This window comes from Cyrtonyx montezumae, unplaced genomic scaffold, assembly GCF_038088225.1.
Source record: "Cyrtonyx montezumae isolate F1298 unplaced genomic scaffold, pur_monq_1.0 scaffold_4, whole genome shotgun sequence".
Classification (NCBI taxonomy): Eukaryota; Metazoa; Chordata; class Aves; order Galliformes; family Odontophoridae; genus Cyrtonyx; species Cyrtonyx montezumae.
Genome location: NW_027072045.1, coordinates 16,835,877 through 16,853,821, shown reverse-complemented (window position 1 = coordinate 16,853,821; position 17,945 = coordinate 16,835,877). Strand labels below are relative to the sequence as shown.

The 17,945-nt window shown below is 41.0% G+C and overlaps 1 protein-coding gene across 1 annotated transcript in view; it reads left to right on the top strand.

Moving 5' to 3' along the window:
• The window catches only part of PLCE1 (phospholipase C epsilon 1), a 122,047-nt gene extending 105,634 nt beyond the window's left edge, over positions 1 to 16,413 (top strand). Inside the window, exons 21-32 of the mRNA XM_065746152.1 lie at positions 686 to 803; positions 5,084 to 5,215; positions 6,375 to 6,665; positions 7,056 to 7,219; positions 8,117 to 8,378; positions 9,194 to 9,312; positions 9,639 to 9,767; positions 10,317 to 10,526; positions 11,452 to 11,613; positions 11,787 to 12,005; positions 13,863 to 14,075; positions 14,964 to 16,413. Of these exons, the coding sequence (XP_065602224.1) occupies positions 686 to 803; positions 5,084 to 5,215; positions 6,375 to 6,665; positions 7,056 to 7,219; positions 8,117 to 8,378; positions 9,194 to 9,312; positions 9,639 to 9,767; positions 10,317 to 10,526; positions 11,452 to 11,613; positions 11,787 to 12,005; positions 13,863 to 14,042 (1,986 nt within the window). The 3' untranslated portion in view covers positions 14,043 to 14,075; positions 14,964 to 16,413. The remainder of the gene's footprint in view (positions 1 to 685; positions 804 to 5,083; positions 5,216 to 6,374; positions 6,666 to 7,055; positions 7,220 to 8,116; positions 8,379 to 9,193; positions 9,313 to 9,638; positions 9,768 to 10,316; positions 10,527 to 11,451; positions 11,614 to 11,786; positions 12,006 to 13,862; positions 14,076 to 14,963) is intronic.
• The last annotated feature ends 1,532 nt before the right edge of the window (positions 16,414 to 17,945 follow it).

The window sequence follows — 17,945 nt, the reverse complement described above, 5'->3', positions numbered from 1 at the left end:
TAGTTCTACTTTTTCCCCCTTTCTTCTCAGCCATACTTTGATACATAACCAGCTTCAAAAGGATTTGCACAGCTTAGGTAACTGAGACACCAGATGGGAAATGTACTTCAATGAAAACAGATAGTAGAAAGCGTGGAAATACACTGGGGAAGATATGTAGATAAAATAGAACATTCTCGATACTGTTCAAGTGAAGTCTTTAGAGGTTATTGTATGTGCAGGTTGTTCAGCTGAAAATTGTAACTGTTGGTGTTGTCTATGAAAGATGTAATTAAAGCTTAAATCCTGAGGTTTATGGGGGTGTCTGATACCGATTGACATGAATGGAGCTGAAAACTTAATCTTCCACATCTTTGTTTCTCAAAATAACTTAATGTAGCTTTTTATGATATCAAATAACCACATTTGTTTTCATTCAATGATCAGACACCCAAACCACTGCACAGCTGTGGAGTTTCTCCCAGACATGGATGTTTTAGTAAAAATTTGTAGAACTGACTCTAATGGATGTCTTTGCACACTCTCCTGGTATCTGTGACAGAAATTAGTGCATAAGCCAGAGATCTGTAAGGCAAAGACAGCAAACCACAGAGAAAGAATGAGATTAATTATTTTAAGGACATAAGATGTGCTAGAGTACTTCCATATTCAGTAATTTTGTTATGTATGTTATGGGAATTGTCAGGTTTATGACATGGAACTGGGTGAAGAATTCTATCTTCCACAAAATAAGAAGGAAAGCCGACAGATAGCCCCAGAGCTATCAGACCTTGTCATTTACTGTCAAGCTGTAAAATTTCCAGGTAAGTACAGTTCTCTGTTTTATTACCTTAAACTTCCTGTTTCATTGAGATACTTTGTTGATGTTTTGAATTGGTTAGTAGAAGCGTCTTCATGTTTAAGAAGCTGAGGACCTCTTTCTTGATGATTTGGTAGTCTAATTAGAGCTGAGAAGCTTTATACATAAATCCATCATGGGAAAACATAGTGCTTGCCATATTAAAAATTTTACCAAATGGAAATTTCCCTGTCTTCACAACTTAGGCCACTGCTTGATTACTTCAGGAGGGATGAAATAAAACTTTATCATAAGAGCTCTGAATTACCATGTAAAGAGACACAAAATTAGGAAGGAAATTATTTCTGAAACTTTCCAGGAAGACCTAGTCATGTTTCTTTAAGTGATCCCATTTTACTGTGTTTCACTTTTACCCGCAAGCATGAATTTCCTGTTCTTTCCTAAGAGAAGAGGAGGGAGCCATTTGAGGCAGTAATGCAGAAGGCTGATATCACCTGAAATCACACATTTTCCAGCCTCTGGGCTGGTAATTCAGGGCGAAGAAAAACAAAATGGCCCTTTCATAGGGTGAGTGAGGACAGCTGACTGCACGCTCACTCACATGTGTCTTACGGAAAGGGTTAAGGAAGTAAGATTTTATTTTATAGGGTAGGAAAGCTAATGTTTGTAGAGCAAGAGGAAAGAGAGTAGCTGAAGAGTAGATCACTGATAGTTACTTGTTCATAGAATCATAGATTCTATAAAACATGAAGTTTGGTATATTTTGGCTCATACATTTTTTGTACATAAATTCTTTTAAATTGAGATTGTATTGTTTATTGATGTGTTTAATGTTTTGAATGAAAAATATACTTTTTAATGGAATGGTTCTCTGTGGAAAAGTTAGCAATTCTGCCAAATCATGACCTTACACAAATAGAACTATAATCAGATTAGAGGAGCTAGCCAAACATAAAATAGTGTCAAATAGGCAAGATAAACATGCTGAAAAATGGAGAGGCATTCCTTTATTATCTTTTATAACTGTAAGAATTGTAGGTGTTACTTGTAACAATAATAACTCCTAAAAATTCAAATTTGATACTCTTTAGAGAAATGTACAACCTTTCAAATAAAATATTTTCTTTTAAAGAATGATATTTAAGATTAAGCAGAGGTAATTTAAGTTGTTCCAAACATTTTGACACTCAAAGAAGTTATGGTGATCTGTGATATCTTTAAAACATTTTAGGTTTTTAATGTAAGTTCAGTTAGAAAAGAAATGCTTTCCATATGTGATTCTTGCTTTAAAGGGTACATGAATGGAATGATTGGGAAAAATAAGTTCCACTCACAGATGAACATACAGAATGAAGCTGTATGCATTAGTTTTCCAACAAACTCGTGTGTTTTTCCTTCTTTGAGACAAATACTGCCTTCTCTGCAACACAGGTAGACATCATGACCACTGTGCTGCTGATTGCTCATCTGCAGCTCACAGATACGGTACATGCCACTGTTCCACTGCTGTATCTCCACATTCTCTGTCAATGACAAGACTGCTAGGTCCATGATTATGTAGTTCTGTTGACTAGTTTTTTTCCCCAACTCAGAAAATGACAGACTTTTTGGAGATAGTGAGGGCACAGTCATCATGTCAGAGACTGATAATAATATGAATACTTCATTTCTCTTGTCACCATGTACTTCTATTCTGTATTTGCAGTTGTCTGTGTCTCTGAAGGTAGATTTGTGACTAAAAAAGAAGACAAGGACTATTCTTTTCATTTAGCCTTACCGACTAACAGACTTTCCAAAGTGCTTCTTGTCTGAAACAAAATTCATCATGTGTAGAAAAAATACATTTATTTTTCATAAAGCCTCTGGTAACCCACCACTGTTCTTGTTGTGTCAGTGGTATTTGACCCGTATGGTCCTTATTTTACTCCAGTTTCAGTCTGTTGGATATAATTGTACAATCACCTCTGAGAATGAAGGTTTGTTCTTTTAGGACATCAAAGGTGAAGGCAGTGAAGCATACTGAGTACAATATTACTATAACTCACTCGCATGTGGCTTGTTGGCTTGGTGCTGAGGATCCTTACACAATGAGTAGGGCAAGTTAAGTATGTGAAAACAGCATCAGTGAAACCAAGTGCATAAGGTACCTAAGCAAACCATCGTAGAATTCAGTTATCAGCTCCGCTGTATCTGCCAGTATGGTGTAAGTAAGTTTAACAGAAATTAAGGTTAACATAAAAAAAAAATAGCACCCAACAGAAGTACTGCTAATTATTTTCAGGGTCTGCAAACCAGAAGCATGTGGTGAGGCGGTGACAATTGCAGTTTGACCTGTAATTCCAGCATGTTTAGAATAAGAAGGACAGGGGAATTTGCTGCCTTCTGGATTTAAACTCTCAAAGTAGTAAAGCAATAAACCAATGCCTAATGAGAGCCTAGGACTAAATTCTGTAACCTAAATTCTGTAGTGGTTGAGGGGAGATATGAAACATTTGTGCTGTCCTTGTGGTAGAGTGGTGGGCTCTAAGCTGATCTGGCTTAGATCAGAAGGTTGGACCAGATGACTTCCCAGTCCTTCACAACTTCCATTATGCTATGAGTTTATGATTCTATGTATAGGTGATGCTACATTTTGGAGCCCAGTTTACATTGGAGTGAAATATGGAGCTTGCTTCAGGGAGGAGGTCTATCACTTGCAAAGCATGCCCATGGGAAAGACTAAAAGAAAGCTCCAGGCTACAGTCTACCCTGTGGTCATCACATATGGTTCAGCTAACCTTGGTGTTTTGCATTGCAGTCTCTGGTGATTTATGAGGTTAGTCTGTTTCCTCAGTGACTGTCTCCACAACAGGATTTTGAAACCTGGATCTTGCTTGCCAAATCCATTTGATCCATTGAAAACTGGGATTAAATCATTCTGGAAGCACATAGTGCATAACTCCTTGTTCTTTTAGTCACTTCATATTCCTTGATCTCTGCCTCTACCATCTTCTATTGTTTATGTGTATTCTTTGGCCCAAAGAGACAGTAAGTCTCTAGCACTGAAAACATTTATGCACGTACTAAATTTTACTAACTCAAGGCAGTTACATTGAAACTATCAGCATAATTTTACGAACTACACGTAGACATGCTGTAAAGATTGAGACCTGAAAATATACAGCTGTGGTCTTGTCTTCAGCAGAACAGAGACCAATACATTCTCCTTGTGATTTATATTTGTAGATGAAACATTGGTATATAGCCAGACAGTCTTTAGGCATGTGTGAATTGATGGGAGAACATGAGGGTCTTTTTCTGAGTCACCGTTAGGCAAGTAATGGTGTACTTACTTCGTTATATTTTATATCACAAGTACAGCATGGGTCACTAAGAGCATCCCTCACCTCCTTGTTGTGTTTGTGTCAGAATGAACATCATACGTTTCAATTTAGATTTGAATTTTGGTCTGCCATGAAATCTCTCAATGTCAGCAGAAAGAAAATGACCTTAAGGGGAATGCAGTCTGTTTACTTCACTTGGATTTAGATTATGATTTTAATGATTATTTTGCTGGAATGCGTATACTTGAATAATAGCTAAGGTAGAGCTTTCCAGCCCCACTTCTAGTATGTATTGGCCATTAAATGCCTAATGGATTTCACACACCTACCAGTTTTCTCATCACTGAGATACAAATTCTAAACAGAAGATAACTCTGAAAACACTTTGAGGTTAAACTGATTAAACAACAGCACTTAGGGGTTTTCCATCACATTATATCTTAAAACAGAAATTATTAATAGGATTTAATTGTATAGGCACCATATCCTAGACAAATCCCATAATATTCAATACCATATGGCTTTTTTGCTTCTGTAGAAAGGAGATTTCTTTTGAAATTTCTCTTAGAATGAATGTATTGGGACCATTACTGCAGAAATCTTTAGTATTAATTAGGACCATTTGGTAATTTGGGACAGAGTCAGTACCTTCCTCAAGTCAAAAAGTAAAATGAAGAAAAGTTGTATCACAGAGACACATCTGTATGTCTTTATTGCTTCATGTATGTTCTATAAACATTATATATGTAAACACGTATGTATTATATGCTTATATAATATATAAAGGCATGTATATATCTAAGGATGTTAAAATTAAATTACGGAGAAAAACACGTGGCTTGCCCTGTGTACTATATTACAGGAGTATTCGTGGCTCAAAAATAATGTGAAATATGATGGAAAATGTCATGCCCCCTTGGTCATGTTTTTTGGCTCATTTATTTTACATTTATGGGAACAGGCTTGTCAACTCTAAACCCATCTGGCTCTAGCAGAGGAAAAGAAAGAAAAAGCAGGAAGTCCATTTTTGGCAACAATCCTGGCAGACTGAGCCCTGGGGAGTCAGCTACTCTTGCCAAAGCATCTGGAAAAGGTAAAGTTAGCATCTTCTTTCAGCAGTCACGTGAAATGGCTGTACCAGACCAAGCTGTTAAAGATCAAATACTTAACAATGTGTGAGATGCTGAACTTGGGAGTGTTTTTTTGTTAGTGCCACAGCTATTACAGTAACGCTGTTATAAAAAGTGTTGAGTGCATTGTAGTGGAATGTGAGAACAGGAAAATAAAGACCCTAATTTATAAGCTATTCAAAACCAACACACTTTTTAAGTGACATATCTTAAAGTTTATAGTCCAGAAGATACAAATAAATAGATTTTTTAAGTTCAAATACAAGGCAGAACTATTGTGCTGGGTCCTAAAGACGAGTTTTAATGTCTGTTGTTGGACTTAGTTGTCAAAATTCAGCCAAATCCACATGTGTAATGGCACAAACACCTTGAAAATATGTAGCTCCACAGGAGCTTCAATTTGTGAACATGGGAATTGTACTTCTGCACATGAACAGATGTAAAGAAATACAAAGGAAAGTACAGAAAAGGCCTGGAGCCGGGATGAGCCCAGATCCCCTGCCTTTCAGTACAGTGTTGTTGATAGAAAGTTACAGAGCCTGTACCCTTTCTTGCTCTCATTTTCTGGCTCAAAAGAAGGTTGCATTTCTTCCAGCCCACAGGCCTGGCTGCAGCAAACACAGTTGGTTCCCTCCTATAGGCCAATGATCTAAAAAAATGAAGAACTCTAGTGCTTAGTTCATAAGTATTTTGCTGGCTTTGTCCTCTAAGTCTTCTGGCACTCTGTAGACTGCCTGTTTGGGGACTAAGCAGATGGCTTTCAATCTTGCCTCTTTTCCTAATGTAAAATGTACGAATTAGAAGAATGGCATGGTGTATCCTAGAAGCTGCTACAGCTGGGTGAGTATGTGAGAGTCTGGGACACAAATCTACAGATACCAACACTACAGTCAGTACCCTAAGTACTAAATGATTTCCATACTTATGAAACATCATGTTTCTTCTCATGGATTGCTCTTACTCTGAGGAATTTGATGTTTGTACTGAATGGTATCATTTTCCAGGAACATCTTTTTCTGACATAACCAAGGTACGCACACACTATTTGCTAACTAGACAACACTGAATTCCTGGAGCCTTTGGATCTACAGCCATGACTTGAGGGTACTGTTTACTTTCCAGGTCCTTTTGATGCGATGCGGCAGACATGGGAAGACCCTTCCTCTCCTTATAATTCTCCAGCTTCTCTCAGTGCTATCATAAGGACACCCAAGTGCTACCATATCTCCTCCCTGAACGAGAACGCTGCCAAGCGGCTGTGCCGGCGGTACTCCCAGAAGCTGATCCAGCACACCACGTGCCAGCTCCTGCGGACGTACCCCGCTGCCACGCGCATCGACTCCTCCAATCCCCATCCGCTCATCTTCTGGCTCCATGGTGTGCAGCTCGTGGCTCTTAACTACCAGACAGAGGGTATGAGTCAGTAGTACCCAATTCTATGATTCTGGTTATACGTTTTATATGTGAATTAAGTCCTTAAACTGTGAAATAGCACTTGACCTGATTGACAAGTGGCAACCTAATTTTTAAAAGCAGCAATCCTTGGTTTTAGCAACTTTTATGCCAGGTCCTACAGATGTGTGAGGACACTAGAAAGAAAAGAATGCACTGTTCATACAGCTCTTTATAATTAAGAATTGGATAAATCGGATACATAAACTACAGCTTCCTCTGAAAACCAAGCCTGAATTGCTTGAACAACTAAAACTCAAAACCAGATACTTAAAACATGTCATTGTCCTGCTGCTCGTTTTCCCATTGTACCATTGCTTTGTATCAGTGTTGGCTGCCTTACTTTCACAGATCTTCCTCTGCAACTCAATGCAGCGATGTTTGAGGCTAATGGTGGCTGCGGATATGTTCTGAAACCTCCTGTTCTGTGGGATAAGAATTGTTCAATGTACCAGCAGTTTTGTCCATTAGAAAGAGATCTTGATAATAAAGAGCCAGCTATATATTCTTTAACAGTAAGTACATTAAAAGGGAATCCCATATAGCCAGAGTGACTGAAATAGGCAATGTTTAATTGCACCCTCAAGCCAGCATTACAGTCATGCTTCTGTGTGAACTTTTAATTATTGTATCTACTTCTGAAGGTTAATTTAACCACAAGAAATTGGAGGGGGTAGCAGCAGATGGCCATCTTCATTTCATGTTATTGACTGCTTTGTATCCATAGTCACTTTCTCCTTTTTCTTCACAACATTTGTCAAAATCCAGTCTTGAAGATTTTTTTTTCTGCCACTACCCAACTATGAGTACTTGCACATGGGCCTGGATGTTTCAAGTCTGTGAACAATTGAGAAGCTACACAAAAAAGTCATTATGAAAAACCATACTGAATATTAAAAAATGGATTTTCAAATAAGCCATATAATAGGGTGTATTATTCTTGGATTGGTGGCAAAAATTGGTATTCCCTTCAGGAAATGTTTCATAAAATTGAGGTTCATAAGAACCAAAGGTCTCCCAGCCAGGGTGACTGCAAACCTCATGCTTCTGTTGTGCCCATCTAAGTGAGGCAGAGGACAGTGCCATCACCTGAGGGTAGCTGAGAAGAAAATTTGATCTCTTTTGTCTGTGTTAGTGGGACATTCCTTCTGGATTAACTTTCAAATGCCTTGAGTGGTTGTACTCGTGATATGCAGTATATTTTTTTCAGGGAAAAGATACTGTAGCATTGGCATGTGAGGTTTAAGCAGTGCTGCAGTTATTGCCCTGGAAATGACAAAAGTTAGGGGGGCATTGAAATTAAATCCACCAGTTAGCAAACCGTGCTTAGGGCTGTGATTGAAAACAACTTCTAGCTCAAAACAGAAAAGAACAACTCTGCTAATTCATGCCTCTGTACTCCTTGGCTTCAGATCGTGTCTGGGCAGAACGTGTGCCCCAGCAACAGTACAGGAAGTCCGTGCATTGAAATCGATGTGCTTGGGATGCCACTGGACAGCTGCCACTTCCGGACCAAACCCATTCACCGCAACACGCTCAACCCAATGTGGAATGAGCAGTTTCTTTTCCGGGTTCATTTTGAAGATTTGGTCTTCCTTCGTTTTGCAGTTGTTGAAAATAACAGCTCGGCTATAACGGCTCAGAGAATCATTCCACTGAAAGCTCTGAAAAGAGGTAAACCGGTCTGTAGTAACGTCCTATGCCAAAATGGTTTGTTGGATTCCTGGACTGAATCCTGCCGGAGGGATATTTTTAATCAGCTGGAGGAGGAGACAGGGAGCAAATACCAGGCTGCACGCTTTACCCCAGCAGTGTGGTGCTGGTCTGACGTTCCCTGAGAGCTGGTGGCTGCCCCGGGGGCTCGGCTCCGCTCAGGACTTGCTGCTCCCTCAGGAACACCAGAATGGTTTCTCTCCATTACTTGCCCTTTGCCAAAGAAACTGTTTTAACCAGTGATCGCTGGGGCAGAGGTGAATCTTGCAGCACTGTCTGCAGGAGATGTGAAAGAAAAGTGAACAAAGGAGAAAGAAAATCTGAGCAGCACTAATAATTCTGTGACACCTGGGCAGGCAGTTTCCATGATGCCAGCAGCTCTTCAGTGGAATGGCAGACATAGTTGTGAGTTTACTTCGTCCCACTGTAATATAACAGGACAGTTGTAGCATAGGAGGAGATCTGGACACAAAGATATACACGTTTCCCTGTGAGACTGTGTCCTCGCTTCATTCATATGCTAATATTTATTAGCTTTTTCATGTGTGAATATATTGAATATTACAGCAAGGTGAGGGTGGATGGCTATATTTGCCATTCAAAGTTGCTAACATTTGGATTACACTGTTTAACAGACAGGAGTCAGTGCAGTATTTTTCCAGTGCTATAAATAAAGCAAATACTAGCTACAAATGCAGCAAATCTGACTTTTCAATTTGTGAGGCTTTTGTCCCACAGTGTGGTAAAGTACTTAGGAAAAGCTGTTTTTTCTTTAGGCTATAGACATGTCCAGCTCCATAACCTGCACAACGAGGCACTGGAAATCTCTAGTTTGTTCATAAACAGTCGGAGGATGGAAGAAAGCCCCTCTGGAAACACTATGCCTGCATCTATAGTAAGTTAATTATTTTTTGTGAATGCTATGTAGTTGTATCTTAATGACCTGTGGTCTTGAGACTTATACAACCAGATGTTCAAAGATATCACACCTAAACCTGCACATTTTTTTTTCAGAAGTACCTCAATGGCTAATTCTTCTGGGTGGGGTTATCCCACTGGAACTGTGGGAGGAATAAGCACTTTTTGTTTTAAATCCCTTGTTCTGTAGTGTAAGAGCCATGCCTTAGCTGGATAGCTGTGCTTGGTCAAGTTCCTTACAACTTGTCTACACTGTATGTTTTAATGCAACCTCAAGCACTCAGTAACCCATTCTCTGAACAGTTGTTTAGCTCGGGCGAAAGGAAGGCCTCTGTGCCTTACAAAGTGACAATTCATGGAATTCCAGGCCCGGAGCCCTTCACTGTTTTTAACATCAGCGGAGGGACCACGGCTGCACAGCTTCTCCATCAGGTGCGTGCTTCTTCCCTTCTTGGAAAGGGTTTTTAACCTTAGAACATACTCCCTATTCGTATCGTAATATTTGGGCATCTGAGAGCAACACTCCGTCTGACCGACCGTCAGAGGGCTGTCCTTAGAACAAGGGCAAACTTCTGTACGCAGACCTTTGAACCTGAGCAGCACGGGAATAGAGAGTAAGAGAGGGCTATGTTTGTGAGCAGAAAAAGCAGTTAGCAGGGCTGTTATCCCAGCAGTGGGAAGGACCGTGCTGTCCTGAGATGCTGCATTCATTATCTGGCCCACCCCACAGGACAGAAATGAGCTGACACAGGGCGGCCTCGTCTGGAATAGCTGTGCTGCCTGGCAGGCCTGAAGAGAACAGTGCGTTACCCTGGCATGAAATAACTGCATAATGAAGAGCACATCGGAAGTCATGCCCACGCTATCAGAATAGTTACTGATTCTTAACAGTTCTTCACTCATATTCATTTATAACTCCTAATTATGCAGTGTTTATATTTAGCATTCTAATTGCTTTGTGTCTATTGCGGTCTGTCTCAGCTCTTGGTGACCACGAAAGGCACGGAATCATGTGCTGCAGACTATTTTCTGATGGAAGAGAAAAGTTTTTTATCCAGAGAAAAGAGCGAATGCAGAAAACCGCCATTCCAGAGAGTAATTGGTCCTGAAGAAGGGCTCGTGCAGCTCTTGAACAGTTGGTTCCCAGAAGAAGGATATGTTGGAAGAATCATCTTTAAAACCCGAGAGGAAGTAAGTCTGTTTTAGATGATAAACTGTTATTTACAAAAGTAGCTAAAAATGGCCCAGAGCAGGAAACAAAGGGGTGCAGTATTTGCTTCGCTCCTTGGTGAGCAGTGTCACTGAAAACCAAGCACGAGTCGTGCACCTGTGCAACACTAATAGCAGCTCTGTGACTCCAAACTCCACTACCACTGGCTTCCTGTTTAGACTGATTATAGTTCTAATTTATAGTTCTAATTTAATGTAAGTAAGTCACAATACTGACATGATAGGAAATTAATATGAAGACAGTTAATACCAAAGGATTGTAGGTAACAGAACTCCAGACTACAATTACCTATCAGTTTATATGTCAGCAGCTTTTTTTGTTGTTGTTCTGAAAGAATAGAAAGGATTTTACTTCTGAAGAACTTAAAGCATTGAAGGGTGATAAAATTTTCAATGGTAGCCTAAAATAATGAGATACTTCACATTTTTTAATTTAAAGTAAGATGCAGTGATTTCCTCAGTTTAAACAATGGGTCAAATGTCCACAGCTTGCATGTATGATAGTGTTTTATATTACACCAGTCAGTATTTTGTTTTTCGTTTCTAATATTTGGAGCCAAGATAAGTAAGTAGAAGTTTGTGCATTTAGCAGCCTCCTTCTTTCAGCTGACTGCAGCACTTAGTGAGTGTGAGAGACTACAAACGTGACACAGCTGAGCTGCATTCCTTCAGAAAATATAGGTGAAAATCTGCCTTAGCGTGGATGGAAGTGATGCTGTGGCTTTCCCTGTGATGCTCTATTGGCTTGTCAAAACTGCTTTATACACAGCAACTGCATTTAATGAAACAGGGCCACAACTGTGTGTGATTTTCAAGTGATGAAAACTTTCTATGACCACTGCTTTGAGTTACACTCTGCAATAGCTGAATTTGGCTCTCTCTTCAGAATTTAAATGAGAGAAACGTCTTCCAAGAAGCAAAGGAAGATGCAGCCATCACCTCAGAGGACGACAGCTTCTTCGTTCAGGTACACGATGTGTCCCCCGAGCAACCACGCACTGTCATCAAGGCGCCCCGCTTCAGCACGGCACAGGATGTCATACAGCAGGTGAGCAGCACGGTGCTCCCATCTGTGGGTCTGTGAGGTGTGGGGTGAGGCTGCTTTTATGCAGCATCGGTGAGCTTTGTGCTCAGCTCTGGCTGAGGGATCTGCCTGGTAACCTGAATCTGAAGGAATGCCTTTTTTTTTTTTTATGGTGGTCTTTTTTTGCTCTTAAACAGACACTTTGCAAAGCCAAGTACTCCTACAGCATTCTGAGCAATCCAAATCCGAGCGACTACGTCCTCCTGGAAGAGGTGACAAAAGAGCCAACAAACAAGAAGTCCTCAACATCTAAACCGTCACAGAGGATTCTCTCTGATCAAGAGTGTGTGTTTCAGGCCCAAAGCAAATGGAAGGGAGCAGGAAAATTTATCCTTAAACTCAAAGAACAGGTTCAGGTAAAGGAGGGAGCACTTTGCTGTCAGTGTTGGAAATGGTGCGTGGTGAGCTGACTGGAAACACACTGAATGGTCAAGTGAGATGATTTTGAATGACTTTGTTTCTGGAGGCTTGCTTCCAGATCTGTCTGCTCTGTAGCGTGTAGGTTTGATGGGGTTTTGTGTTGTTTGTTGTCTCAAACTACTTGCATTTCCACAAGACATCTGGCTGCAAAAAGCCAAAGTAAAGTAAGAGATGCTACACTTACTTAAAAGTGCAAACCTCTTTTTTTAATCTGAATATAGTATGAAGTTTTTTGACAAAGCAGAGCCTGTTGCTGCTTGGCTTTTGGGGCCAAGCCACCAGCTCTTATAGCTCCGGGTTGGGGGAAGAGACTACAGCAAAAAGCAGCTCCTGTTCTCACCCCACTGCCCCGTTCTTTGTGAAATGACATCAGCTATGTCCTGCAACGTGATTCTCACAGCTTGCAAGTCCCCTGACAACCTTTACCTTCTGCTACAGCTTTCTCATTTTTGAAATTTTTCAGAGGGATTTGGATAGGCTGAACAGCTGGGCTGAGCAAAATGGGATGAGGTTCAATAAGACCAAGTGCCGGGTCCTGCACTTTGGCCACAATAACCCCATGCAATGCTATAGGCTTGGGGCAGAATGGCTTGAAGAATGTAGAGAGGAAAAGGACCTGGGGGTGTTGGTTGATGCTCGGCTCAACATGAGCCGGCAGTGTGCCCAGGTGGCCAAGAAGGCCAACAGCATCCTGGCCTGTATTAGAAATAGTGTAGCCAGCAGGAGCAGGGAGGTGATCATCCCCCTGTACTCAGCTCTGGTACGGCCGCACCTCGAGTACTGTGTTCAGTTTTGGGCCCCTCACTACAAGAAGGACATTGAGGCCCTGGAGCGTGTTCAGAGAAGGGCAACAAAACTGGTGAGGGGTCTGGAGCACAAGTCTTATGAGGAGCGGCTGAGGGAGCTGGGATTGTTCAGTCTGGAGAAGAGGAGGCTCAGAGGAGACCTTATTGCACTCTACCACTTCCTGAAGGGGGGTTGTGGTGAGGAGGGGATAGGCCTCTTCTCCCTGATAAGTAATGACAGGACGAGAGGGAATGGCCACAAGTTGCGCCAGGGAAGATTTAGATTAGACCTCAGGAAGCATTTCTTTTCTGAAAGAGTGGTCAGGCACTGGAATGGCCTGCCTAGGGAGGTGGTTGAGGCACCATCCCTAGCGCTGTTCAAGAAGCGTTTAGATGAGGTGCTAAAGGACTTAATTTAGTAGTTGGTTAGAGATAGTGATAGGAGGATGGTTGGACTAGATGATCTTATAGGTCCTTTCCAACCTTATGAACTTATGAACTTATGAACTTATGAAATCTGGCTACGCGTGCCCTGCTCCCCATCGCAGTAAGACAGATGGGGCTGTTCCAAGGGGCAGCACTTACTTAAACACTAATGAATAAAGTCAGCTTTATTCCTGCCCAGTTAAAAAGAAATGTTCTGTTGCTTTGCCTCAGGCTTGGTGAAATGGAAGGACTGAAGTACTGTTCTGCTGGGAGGGGGAATGCTGTTCTCCTTTCCAGCAGATGCCGCCAATCCATGGCTGATGCTGCTTTAAAGTAACTGTGTCAGAAGCATCCATGATAAGAGTTTATCCCAAATGTGCTATACTTAATCTTTGAAAATACATCACTTTCAGTCAGCCTGGTCTGAACAACTGTAAGAATGCAGTTATTTTGAAAGCACAGCCTCCCTGAATTCCAAAAGGGACACCTGCTTAGAAAAGCGTTGGCTGATTTCTTATTAAATTCTGCATTTCATAGCTAACAGCCAGTTCAACCATTTCTGTGATCTGTTCTGTTTTCCAGGCAGCACGAGATGACAAAAGAAAAGGCATTTCCTTTACCAGTGAGCTCAAGAAGCTGACCAAGTCAAGCAAGCAGTACCGGGGCTTCATTTCACCACCTTTACAGGCCCTGCCTGACAGCCCACAAAATAAGGATGACAGGTCCACGTGCAGCTTGACTCCCAGCGACGTTATGGAATAGCCACCACCAGTGCCTCCAGTATGGTCTGTGCAGGTATGAGGTGCCACTGATTCTAATGCTGAGCAGTGTAGCACGTAACTTACAGAGTGTCTTTTCACTGTTAACATTGGTTAAACCGTAGCGAGGCATAAGGGGCTGACAGATCCATAAAAGCCTTCAGTGTTGTGTGCAGTCACAGAAAGATGGGTGAGATCTCCAGGTATTTATTAGGGCATTCTTGCAGTGAATCACAACGCCGTGGAGCTTCACTCACCTTTTTTTTTTTTTACCCATTTATAAAACAAAAGAATGCTGCATACTGGTGGATTTTATAGTGTGTGCTGATGGGATAATTGCTTCACTGTCACTGTCCTGTTACAGCCTTCTGCTGCAGGCCTAAGTAAACAAGGTGTCCAGTAGAGCTTTCGTTACCAAACGTTACATTGCACGCATGCAATAAAATCACTGGGATTGATGATCTTTTTAGCAAAAACAAGTTTATAGCGGCAGTGTCACTCTCTGTGGAATTTTAGCCAGAACTGTTTAAACATTTTTACTGTCCTTTCTGAAGCTCTTCACTTTCTCCTCGCTTGACTTAAAATAACAAGTGAAATGCAGCAGCGTTCCGTTTACATAAGGACACTCATTTACACTACGCAGACATTAGCATAGTGCTACTACAGCACTGAGCTGTCCTCTGAGGGGCTGTGGCCCGTTGTAAAGGAAGAATAAATCTTTTCAGCGTTGGTAATCCCATTTCACATACAGAAATTTAAGGAGATTGCAATTCCTTTTCACTTAGTGTGCTATTATTAAAGCATTACCTGACACACAGTGTCACACCATTGCTGAAGCACTGTATAACTGAACAGAATTCAGATAAAATCTCCCTTTGCAAAATATTTCAGATACGATCACACACACTGGATGTCTTCTTCCTAGGTGAATAAGGTGACCCTAAATCATCACAACAAAATTCAAGCGGAACACAGTAGATTGTGGAAAAATCCCGGTCACATTCCTTCCTCTCCAGCATTTGATCTTTCATTTATTCCGCAAACTGGAATTTACAACACTGAACCCTTCTCAGTGCCCTTGAAGGAATCTGCTGAGCTCTGAACTGGGCCGCTGTTGTTTGGTCTGTGCTTTTAGTGCTCAACCAGGCAGTGCTGCTGGATTTACATCCAGAATCTGGGAATGCTGAATGGAATGGCTGAGATCGGAGAGCTGCCTGTCAGCTGCCAGAAGAGTCCCCTGTTCCCCTCTATCTTCACTTCTTCAACGTCTCGGCAGGCACACGGAGATGTTTTCTTGGACTGTATGTTGTAAACAAACATGTTACCACCTCCTTTTAAAATGAAAGATTTTAGCTAACTGCCTTAAGGGAAACCAAAGGCAGAGAACCAGAGTGTTCTTTTATGTGTGTTATATTAAAATAATGCACTTTTACATGAAGATTCCTGTTGAACACTGTGTTTAGTGACTGTAAAGAGATTTAAATATACTGTAACTTCCTTGGCTTATCAGTTTAACTCTGGTGAAGATACAGAAATTGCTCAAGTTATTTATGGTTTATCTGCTTTAACAAAATATTGTACAGTAGTTAAATCCACCTAACTGGTAGTGATACTTCAACAAGGAACGACATTATCGTCTTATAAAGTCTAGTTTTCCAGGCTTGTGTTTAAAGAAAGACTATTTATTATCATGTTCCAACGTATGTGTCATTGTGTAATATATTTATCATACACTACTTTTTAGAAACTGCAGCATTTTCACCTCCCTCTGGGTTTAGAGAAAAAAAATGTTTGATCTTTTCTGCTTGTTTCTTTTCAGCACAAGAAGTCTGACAGCCCAAACTGACCAAACACAAACAGCGTACTGAAAAACGTAATTAACACTTCAGAATTGTATGGAAAAGTTGCTTTTTTTAACCCAGAGAGCATAAACACCTCTTACACTACAACGTTTGACACTTTGTTTACACAGAAACACTGTTTAAAGTCTGATGTTTGCTGAATTCATCTTTTGGTATTTAAGAGATTACCATTGTCTCTTTTTTTCTCCTTCAGAGTTATTCATGTTCTTAGTTAAAGCAATCTATACCAACTTAGAGGGGAACAAATGGAACAATTGCTGAGAATAACCATCCCTTCCATTTCCCACACGAAGTTTATCTGTGGTGAATAAGTGGCCCTGCACAGTTTGGGTTCCCTGGAGCGCTCCCTGTAGCATGCTGAGTGAGCTGTCCCACTAAAGCAAGAATCTGTACCGTAGGGACTGGTTCTCGTGGTCACAGATTGCACAGCAACTTCAGTGTTCCAGCAAAAACTGCTGCTGCTCCTAAGAGTCTGCATCAGGCAGAGGCTGGAACAGCACTGCAGCTACAACAGCGAGGCGTACTTTTGGTAGCACAAAGATGAAAGGGAAAGGTCTATTATCTGCAGGTGGAAGACCTCCTCCCTCCTCCAAGAATCACAGAATAAACCAAAAGAAAGCAAACTCGTGCTCTGACATACAAGCAAGCAGGTAGGAGCTACCTTCTCCAACCAGGTCCTTTTACCACACAGCTAACTGAGCCTTCCTGCCTATCCCCTGCTAACAAGGCACAACGTGCCCCCTGGAGGTCATTTGCAACCTTCCAGAAAAGTAACCCCAGAACGCAGTCACACATCCCCCCCCTGAGGCTGTGCACCTCCCAGTGCTTATCTTTAGTACTGAAACAGAAAAACAGTTTTCTATGCATAATTTGCTGTGGCATACTTCAGAATTGCTGGGAAATGCATCAACCTGCTGCTCAAGTCAACGTGATGGGGTTTTAGATGCTAGCCTTATTCTCTGTTAATTTAACACAGTAGCAGGTTCACATCCCTGATTTTTTTTTTCTTGCAGTGCTTTGAGGTACTTTTAGAAATAATACTTACTTACTTATTTTCCTGTAGAGTTTATCCTTGACTTCTTTTAAAAAAAGCTTTCAGCAGTACTGAAAAGAGAATTCTTAACATCACTCTTAGTACCATGCTTGCTGCAACACAGAAAACCCTTCCATCCACATCATCAGCCACTGATGGTTTTCTGTCACACAGACTTACTTAAATTTAAAAAATTAACAGAAATATTGTGAAATTAAAAGGCAACAGTAGCCATGTCACAAGGTGTAAAGCAGCTCCACCGCTGCCCTGAAGGCTAATGGAACTTAGGAACAATAGTTAAGTACTTTTTCTGTTGATACAATAGCTCTTCAGTTGTGAGAAGCTGATTAATGTAACTGTCCTCCTCATCAGTCACAGTCTAAAGCTGCTTTTTCTGCTGTTTGTCGCAGTAAAACAGAACAGGAAAATATTTATCATCTAGAATTTTGTCAGGCTAATTATATTGATGTTCCAGTATTTTCATTAATGCACAGATATCACAATCTCAAGTTGCAGAAAGGTTCTGGTTAGTGCCAGGTGACAGAGTGAGGGTTTTCCTGCTGGTGAAATGTGGTTCCTTTTTGGTGCAGTTGTTGGAAAGCAAGAGCAAACCCTTCCATTTGTGTTGCTTCCAAATAGCCCACGAATGAAAGTGTGCCACCACCTAAAGCACTGAAGAGGTTTGGGTTTTTGTTAAGTTTTAAGAAATCCAAGTTAGTTAAACAGATTTCATGTTATTAATTCTACCAGGAAAATTTATTTTACTTATCCACAGATCATTTGCTCTCTGCAGGAATACTTGCCCACACATTCCTCTGACAGAACAGCTTTGTCCTTCTCTGCACTTTTGGCTGCTTATGGACTTACTTCAATTAGGAAAATACATTCGTTTTCACGTTACAAACTATTTACAGGAAGCTGCTTCCAGGATAAAGTCTGAAAGAAAGGAATGTAAATAAACAACACCTTCCAGAAAAAAAAAGCACTCTCTGAGTGGTAGCAGGCCCCACTC